The sequence below is a fragment of the Diachasma alloeum genome, unplaced genomic scaffold (genome assembly GCF_001412515.2).
Source record: "Diachasma alloeum isolate Michigan unplaced genomic scaffold, Dall2.0 Dall_scaffold_78913, whole genome shotgun sequence".
NCBI lineage: Eukaryota > Metazoa > Arthropoda > Insecta > Hymenoptera > Braconidae > Diachasma > Diachasma alloeum.
The window spans coordinates 37,615-47,101 of record NW_021683648.1 but is presented as its reverse complement, the minus strand read 5'-3'; the positions used below and the strand labels follow the sequence as shown (position 1 = coordinate 47,101).

The 9,487-nt window shown below is 37.1% G+C and overlaps 1 protein-coding gene across 5 annotated transcripts; it reads left to right on the top strand.

The window, feature by feature from the left end:
• Positions 1-1,430: 1,430 nt before the first annotated feature.
• On the top strand, positions 1,431-7,614 carry LOC107047944 (glucose-6-phosphate exchanger SLC37A2). Of its 5 annotated transcripts, none has more exons than XM_015270873.2 (9): positions 1,431-1,759; positions 1,837-2,263; positions 2,984-3,062; positions 3,149-3,284; positions 3,371-3,730; positions 4,386-4,427; positions 6,463-6,664; positions 6,848-6,996; positions 7,104-7,614. In XM_015270873.2, exons 2-9 carry the CDS (start codon positions 1,987-1,989, stop codon positions 7,467-7,469), a joined length of 1,611 nt encoding a protein of 536 aa, XP_015126359.1. In that variant the 5' UTR covers positions 1,431-1,759; positions 1,837-1,986; the 3' UTR covers positions 7,470-7,614. The 5 variants fall into 5 exon arrangements, with proteins under 5 accessions (XP_015126359.1, XP_015126357.1, XP_015126361.1 ...); XM_015270871.2 differs by having other exon boundaries at positions 4,383-4,427; XM_015270875.2 differs by having other exon boundaries at positions 1,432-1,759; positions 2,006-2,263; positions 4,383-4,427.
• Positions 7,615-9,487: the final 1,873 nt, after the last annotated feature.

Sequence of the window (9,487 nt, the reverse complement as noted above, 5' to 3'; positions counted from 1 at the left end):
TGGGGAATTTAATTCTCCATCGAACAGCATTGGTTTCATTCCTTAATATTAATTAGGAGAAAAGAGACGATTTTTTAATTAGCGGGCGAATTAATGGGGAAGCACTCTGCAACGAGAAACCATTGAGTTTTTCATAGCACCGCGACTTTCATCGCATTTTTATTTTTTTATTACAGAGATTAAGGAATGAAACGGGGGTTGAAGGATGGGGAATTTAATTCTCCATCGAACAGCATTGGTTTCATTCCTTAATGTTAATTAGGAGGGGAGAGACGATTTTTTAATTAGCGGGCGAATTATTGGGGAGTCACTCTGCGCCGAGAAAACATTGGGTTTCTTATAGCGCCGTGACTTTCGTCGCAATATTAATTTTTTTATTGCAGAGATTAAGGGATGAAACGGGGGTTGATGGATGGGGAATTTAATTCTCCATTGAACAGTCTTTGTCTCATCCCTTAATATTAATTAGTCGGCGACTAAATCAAATGAAAAACATAAAGTAAACATTGAGTACAAGGAGGACAAAAGTAACCCTCCGAACCTATCGCTGTCACAGCGGGACTGTTACTGCCGAGTTACTCACGCACCCGACTCACATTTACCGACAATTCGACCGGGACGCCGCCTTTCCCGTGGGGTACCAACTAACATTTTTGGAGTCAGTTAAACCCCCCGATCCGGGCCTCTACTCAGGTCTATCCTCTTTGCTAGTGCTCCTCATCACTGAAATCGAGGTTACTTCTTTGGTAAAATTTAGTATACCTCTCATCATCTATATTATATCTTTAAAAAGCCAAGCAGCCAGCATATAGCCCACTTAGCGGGTTATAGCTCGGAGCAGAAATTTGCCCGCCAAAATGCATCCCAAATAGCCCAATTGTGGCGGGAAATAGCCCAATCTGGCAACCACTTATTCCGCCACCGTAGCCCAAAAAGATGGAAGGGGGGAAGACTCAGTCACGTGACTCCTGAACAACAAATGCGTTTTTTTTTCATTGATTATCGATGTAATAACACTTTTCCAAATAGAAAAAACTATTTCCCTGCAATTCCTAAATTGGTCTGCATCTATTAGAATTAAAATTTTGTTATTCCCATTCATTTTTGCCATCTATAAGGTCTTAACATTTTTTAATGATTACTAATTAACTATTGTTCCTAAATTATAAAAATACTTTCCTAAAATTTCCCAACTGATTTCCTAATTGTTCCATACATTGATTTTAGGCAATATTTAATTTCTTCGCCAAGTATACGGCGGTCTAATTAGCCATAACTTAACCCCCCTCCCAGAACTTTTAGACAGACAAGGGTAAGATCCTCTCTCTCTGCTTAACTCCCCAGATCTGTGTTACATAGCGGTTACGAGGAATGCGCGGTCTAGTATTATATGTCTATGCCGACAATCGGACTTGTGTGCCATCTCTCCCGTGAGGTATTTACTAACTTTAGGTGGAGTCACTCAAACTTCCGGATCGGGGCCTCCATACCAGAGCAGTCCATACGGCTTTATCCTTTTCGACTGTATACTTTCTTTGTCTCCCCACTCATTATTTCTTTATTGACAAAAGTTGGAAAAATATATAACATTTGACGTATGTCCGTATCTCGAGGCTTGACGATGTTCCTGTATCTTCCGATATAGCCTTTTAAACTTGTTTAATTCCTACTCTTTTTTGATCCGCTTATCCTCAACGATTTCTCATATAAATAGTGATCAAGGTTCTTCTATTCCAAAAAATAGATGATTGCATATCACGTAAGCATTTTTCACACTGTGATCCCCATTATTGCATCAAATTTTCTGATTCACTTATTCTCCTCTAATCATTTCAGATATGGTACATTGTTCTGTGTTCTTTCTTAGAAATTAATGAATAAATAATTGAAAGAACTATGGGAATCGCTGAAAAGTGCAACAAAGTACTAAGAGCAATATAAATTCTAACAACTAATAAAATTTTAGTGAAGAATAAAAAAATTAACATGGTTTTACCATCGGAAGATGTTCCATGGGGAATCAAATTAATCTATTGGATCAACAAAAAATGCTGCCGATATCGAAGAGTGAATAAATTGGCATGGCATCGTGGAGGCGTCCTGGCACTCACGTACATGTCATATACGTGCTACCATATGTCAAGAAAACCGATTTCGGTAGTCAAAAATGTGTTAAATCTGAATTGCAGTACATTGTCACCTCCATCTGATATTATAATCGATGACAACAATAAGGATACTTGGTGTGATTGGGCACCATTTGGTAAGGCATATATTGTCATTATCAAGAATATTTAGTAGTTTAGGCTATTTTTTTCTGGGTGAAATCCTCTTCAGAGTTTATAGAATAGGCTAAGAGTATTTTTTAGGCGCAATATCAATCTCAGTTTCCTTACATTACCTTTTTTTTGGAAAGGATTTTTGAAAAAATGGACTTTAACACATTGTGTCCATAAGAGCTGTATATATTACCAACTTTATAACAATAGTTGATAGTCTTAAAGCGTTTTCTTGTACACATGACCGTATATGACTGTATTCGATACACTATTTAGTTTTTTTACGACATTAAAAAACATGAGTTTCCCTGCCGATAATCGCAAACTATCAAATTAAAGAGGTATCGAGCGATTTTCTTTCCATTTTTCAATTTTCACCAAATAATCCCATTTGTTTATTTTTTTCACTTATCTTCTATAATTTCGATCTCTTGAGTTGTTTCCTCATATTCAAAATTCTCGGCACGATAAGCTTCCTCAAACTTGATATCTTATTATTGAACAACTATGCTATCAATTGAACTTGGAAACATCAACTTCTGAATTATTTGCAGGTCAAGGCAAAAAATGTCCTCATTTGACTAGCGTAAATGGCACCTGAAAAGCACATGCATCTTAGAATTGAATTAATGTTCAAAGAGGATGTCAATGATACATCAAATTTATAACTAGTGTTATTTACTTATTTATTTATTTATTTTTAGATACCCCTGACGCAACTGCTTTGCTTGGAACTCTGGACTCAGCGTTTTTATTCGCCTATGCTGCAGCCATGTTCCTCAGGTGACGATTTCATGTAAGCTTCACTCTCAGAAAAAATATGAAAGACAGAGTTGAACTAATTAAATTTGTATTCAAAATTTTTCCAGTGGATTCGTAGCTGAAAGAGTGAATCTCAGGTACTTTTTATCTCTGGGCATGCTATTATCGGGGATAAGCAGCTATTTATTGGGAATTTCTAAGCCATACGACATCCACAATCTCGGGTATTTCATTCTGATCCAGGTAATCGAAGAATATAAACACTCATTATTGATGGAATTTGTTTTCGATTCTACCATAAATAATTATTTTTCATATGTCGCTCTTAGGCAATGGGTGGAGTTTTCCAAACGACAGGATGGCCTGGAGTGGTAACAGTTATTGGTAATTGGTTCGAAAAAGGAAAGAGAGGTCTAATATTCGGCGTTTGGAACTCCCATACATCGTTGGGAAATATTCTAGGGAGTTTGATAGCAGCTGCATATGTGGAAACAAATTGGGGACTAAGTTTTATCATTCCTGGTATTGTAATGGGTATAGCTGGTTTTATAATATTTTTATTCTTGACACCACATCCCCAAGATGTGGATTGCCTCATACCAAGTCAGCCTAGGTACAAAAAATTGAACGCAACTAGTTCAGACGAAGGTACATCTAGTGAAGATAATGATATCCAACGCGTAGAAGACGTGAGTATAATGAAAGCAATATCCGTGAAAATGTGATAGAATCGAATTTTTTATATCTCCAAATAATGCGACGCTGATTGATAGAATTCAAAGAAAATTGGTAGGGTTTGAAATATAATGAAATTCCATGCCCGATTCCATGGAACCCAAATTTCAATTTTTAATTTGATCGTAAGTTTTTCATCACGCAATATGTAAACTGACATACCACTTTTCATGCCGGAAAACTCATTTCACACGCAATGTGATGAAAAATGTGATCTGATGCTCGCAAGAAAAGTGTTCCATAACTCATGGGAGGTTCGCACAAACCTCCCACAAGCGACCAAGTACTTTCTCTTATGCGTATTAAAATATATTAATCTAGTTATAATAAGCTATTTCCACCATATTTCAGCATTTGATTAACCACGGATTTGGAATTATGGATGATTGAGAAAACTCCATTTTATTCTTATCCGTAGAAACAAGCAAAATAAGCTTTGCATATTCCATTCTTATTTCATTAATTATGCTAAAAATGTTCAATTTCCCAATTGTTTTTTTATAAAATTCCTGCCTATTCACAAGATTAATCATAGATTTGTTACTTTATTTTGTAGTTTAATTTTCCAATAATATAGCTAGTTTGTTGTATTTTCATTAACTTTAGCAGATCACGCATCGCTGTAGCTGGCATCAGCATGTTAACCATCTTGTAAGTGCATGTAATTACCATAATTCAATAAAATGGTCCGTCTCAAGTACTTCAGATATCAATATTAATAAATACAGTACATGGAGAACAAACTCAACGAGAAAGATATGAAAAGAGGCATAGGATAAAAATTCGATTCAACAAAAAATGAGGTTATTTGCATGAAAACGTGCCACTTCGTATCGATGTATACCCAAATACTTTTGACAACATTCCACGCATTTTGAGCGAAAAATAGTTCCAATTGCTTAATAAATCCTCACTAGAAAAAGGTGAATACCTTGGAAACTAGAACCAACAAAGTGGATCGTTTTCTTGCGGATGGCCACAAATGTTGGAATAAATCAATTACAAAAATAGCCAGAATTAATTCCACGAGTGCTTCAAAATTGTCGGTTATTTCTCGATAAATTCGTTGGGCAGTATTGACCATGGCCAGAAAAAAGTTGGGTCAGAGCCTAAATGTCCACATTTTCTCTACAAGAGAGCAGAGCACCGCTTTAAAGTTATAGTTTGAAGTCCACACGCAGCAATGTGCGCGGCAATTTTGTCCACCTCCAATTGTGCACGTCAAAGATTGGCACATCCCTGAAAGTACACATGCTTGATTGCCACACCCTTTAAATACACAAAAAAATTTACACAATTGAATTGTGCACTTGCATTAAGGCCACACAAAAGATTTGCACACATACTATTGTCAACCTTTTGAAATTGTACATGCATTCAATCCCACAGAGTCTTTCAACACATGGAAATCGACATGCTCATCAAGTGCACAATGATATTCTCCACATTATAGAATAAGCAATCATATCTACATATTGCGCATGTCAAATCCCACAATGTGCAGATTGAACAACACACCGATATTTGATTTTTTTAATAAAAAACTGCACATCTAAAACATAAGGAATTCATTTTTTCAATGAAATTCCACACGTTTTTGGTGTATTGTTGAAACTACACATTGAGGAATTTGAAACACGCCATGTGTAGATATGATTACTTATTCTATAATGTGTAGAATATGGTGTACACCTGGCGAGCGTATCAATTTCCATGTGTTAAAACGTCCTGTGGAAATAGATGCATGTGCAATTTTGGAAAGGTGACAATGATATGTGTGCAATACCGTTGTGCGAACTTAATGCAAGTACAGAATTAAATTGCATATTTCTTTTGTGTATTTAAGGAGTGTGGCAATCAAGCATATGCACTTCCAGTGATGTGCCAATCTTTCATGTGGACAACTGGAGGTGGATAAAGTTGCCGCGCACATTGCTGTGTGTGGACTTCAAAGCGGTGAGCTGCCCTCTTGGGGAGAAAATGCGTGTGCTTATGTAGATGTGAACATTTAGGCTGTGACCCAACTTTTTTTCTGGTCATGGTCAATACTGCCACTTTGTTACATAGAAAAAAATATGTCAAATCTCACAAAGGATTTCTCTGTGTTCAATATTTATTATTTCTATGGCAGAAAGTTCGAGGACATTTAGCGGTTAATTTTGGAGCACAAGTGCTATTTGTCAAGTTTTTTTTTGAGAGACAAATCTAGGCAATTTCCGAAATACAAGTGTTTGGTAGCCTTAATTACTTCGCTCTGATTAGCTGACATCTGACTGAGGAAAATAACCCAAAAAATTACTGAAACTAAAATGATTGTCAATTTCCATTATTTTTAGTCACTTTATCTTATGCCTGACACAGTCTATGACAGGAACGATGATTGTCCACATCTCTACTGATCGATGTACCGTAAAAGAACCGCTATAAACACTAGAATCCTGCCATATTTTTTCATCGAAAATTCACAATTTCAATTTTTGTTAGAACAAATTTACTGCGCAAAAGAGGGAACTTCATTCGTTCCCGCACATTTTTTCATTGATTTCAAATAAAACTTATTGAAAAACAAATTTGGTCCGCGATTACCTAAATTGTATAGTAATTTTTTGTGTAATTTTTCGTCTCTGTGTATGATGTCACATCTGTCAATTTTATTTCTGAACTTTTTTTTAAATTTTCTATAAAGGACACTCCTAATTTACAATCGGAAACGAGTCCTATGCTGCCAGGGAACCGACGTGGTCACAGTTTTGGGAATGAGCGAGCAATTGGATTTGTCGGAGCAATGAAAATTCCTGGGGTAGTGGAATACTCGTGTTCATTATTCTTTTCAAAACTCGTGAGCTACACATTTTTATACTGGCTGCCACTCTACATTAGTGCTTCAAGTTAGTAAAATCGATTATTTTTGAATTTAAAAAAACTATTGCCTCTATAGTTTAACCGCAAAAACAGAAAACCATTGGACCTTTGGATTCGACTTGTTTACAGTTACTTGATACATCGAAGACATACATTTCATGACATATAGTCCATGTTTTACTGACATTAAGCATTGTTTTCTTTTTTAGCAACTTATAGTCCAACTTTGAGTGCTGATTTATCAACTTTATTTGATGTGGGAGGTATTGCTGGGGCTATAGCAGCTGGAATTCTATCTGACTACACAGGAATGAGTGCAGTTACTTGTTCTGGTATGCTCGTTCTCGCTGTACCCATGGTACGTATCAAACAAAACGGGTCAAGCAAAACGATTTAGAAAAGTTTTTTCCTACATCCACAAAAAAAATCAGTTATTTATTATTATTATTATTGTTATTACTTCAGCTTTTTATTTACGACTGCAGCGGAAATATCAATTTGGGAACAAACGTAGTATTACTGATGGTTACTGGAGTCCTTGTAAACGGTCCATATGCCTTAATAACAACAGCTGTATCTGCTGAACTAGGGACGCATCCAAGTTTGGGTAACGATTCAAAGGCCCTCGCAACGGTGACTGCTATTATTGATGGGACTGGTAGTATTGGTGCTGCCGTCGGTCCACTGTTGGCTGGGTTAGTCTCACGATGGATGGGCTGGCATAATGTATTTTATATGTTAATGGCCGCCGATGTATTAGCCCTATTATTCTTGACCAGACTTACATACAGAGATCTATGTGTATTTAGGCAAAGACGGCTGGCCGTGTAGAAAATATGGAAAATCAGATTCGTAATTTAATTCGTTAATTTCCTTCTATACTCTTTTATGCCTTACCCTTAAGATATAAAGTGATAACACAATTGAGGAGCAATAAATGAATGTATTATGTAATAAATATTTTTCTACAGAAAAATTATATTGATGAAGTTATTATGGAATACCCTCTGGTATGATATAACTGATGCTGTCTCCAAAATCTCCCCAAGCTGCTCGTTGTGTCTGGAATGTTATTATCCATGCTAATAGTATAGCGGTCCAGAATAACGCCCCAATACCTGATAGCACTACGTCTGAAAAAATAAAAGAGGGAAAATATAAAAAGTAATTGGGGATATTATTATTATTGTTTAAAATTTTTTCTATTTCTTTGGTTTTATCGAAGTAATTCTCGATTTAAAACCCCTCCTCTAGCCTGCCGCCCCTCCTTTCTTTTTCCTCTCATTGTTATCTGCGGTATCTCATGGCCGTCTTACTCTTAGCTGTGCCCCATTTGAGCTAGGACTGCACGGAAAACTATGTAAAACCCCAGTCGCACAGCCGGCCGATTGTGCAGTGCCCTAATATATCCATCTGTCACACTGACTAGATGGAGGCACTAGGCCACTACACCGTACCCACCGCCCGCAATTTTTGTGCGAGCGAGGTGTTCCTAAGCGGTCACCCATCCAAGTACTAACCCAGCTCAACGGTGCTTAGCTTGGATGTCCGCCGGAGCAACACCTCACCCACCTAACCATTACAGTCGGTTGGGGATATTATTAAATTCTCGTAGTTCTTACTTTGAAGACAATAATCCAATATTCGGGACAATTTTTTGTTATTCATATTTCTTTCCTACTACCATTACGGTTTTATAGGCTCCCCATTCGTCTGCCTTGCCTCTCCCACTTCTCTCTTCTGATTTTTTCTGCGTTACCATTGGCCGTCTTATTTTTAACTGTACCCCATTCGGACTGGGACTGCACGGGAAACCATGGACAACCCCAGTCGTATAACCGGTCGATTGTGCAGAGCCCTAAATGTGACCTTCTATCATACTGACTGGGGGGGGGGGCAAATTAGGCCACTACACCGTGCCTACTTTCCGAAATTTTTGTGCAAAGGTGTTCTTAAGCGGTCACCCATCCAAGTACTAAACGAAGCTGCACTCGGATGTCCGCTGGAGCAACACCTAACTCACCCAACTGTTACGGTCGGTGCGAGAATTTATTTATAATGTCTAATGACATCGGAGCTGCTTGTCATTTATTTTTTAGATAAATACCCCCCTTGACGAGCCATATGTACCGATAATAGAGAGCAAGGACAGTGAAATCCTCTGATTTATACATCATATATGTCCTCCACGATTCTTCACTCTGAGTATTGTCCTTCATTGACATTACTATTTTTCTTTTAATTGTGTTCATCACTAATATAATCAACGATGACCGTAGAAAATCTGTGATAGATTTGGGAGGTTGGAGAAGGATAATGTCTGATAATCAATGTGTGGTATGACAAAGAGTCAGTGGAGAAGAAGAAAAGATAAAACGGATATAGATGTACGACATTTTTATCCACACGCAAGGATAAAATTTACACTAATCCTCTGGAACATTTTCATATGTATCATGTTTCATTTGTTCATTATTCTGATCAATTGATCTTCGGCGTCTGTGTTGCCCAAATTATGTGGAATTGATTCAATTGTTTTCAAACATCAGCATTTCGAACACATTGTGTAAGACATGAGACATGAATGTGTAGTGTGTGGATTTAAATTTACTGTGTGTACATTTCGTCAATATTGCCATCGCTGGCTCATTAAAAAAAAATCTAGAATGGAAAATTAAGAGATTACCAAATCGGTATTCCCCTGGCATTTAAATTATGACATTTAAATTATTCTTGAGAGCTAAATGATGTTGAGGGTCAACTAATCTTGACGGTTTTATGATCTTGACTGATCCAAACGATCAGTTGGGTTCAAGGATTGGTCAACTGATTTGCACGGTCAGATGAAC

Excerpts from the sequence above, each read along its gene's own strand:
- LOC107047944 (XM_015270871.2), top strand. The coding sequence starts at position 1,987 with ATGGTTTTACCATCGGAAGATGTTCCATGGGGAATCAAATTAATCTAT. Across the intron at positions 4,428-6,462 it reads ATCAGCATGTTAACCATCTT|GACACTCCTAATTTACAATC; the intron begins GTAAGTGCATGT and ends TTTTCTATAAAG. Across the intron at positions 6,665-6,847 it reads ACTCTACATTAGTGCTTCAA|CAACTTATAGTCCAACTTTG; the intron begins GTTAGTAAAATC and ends TTTCTTTTTTAG.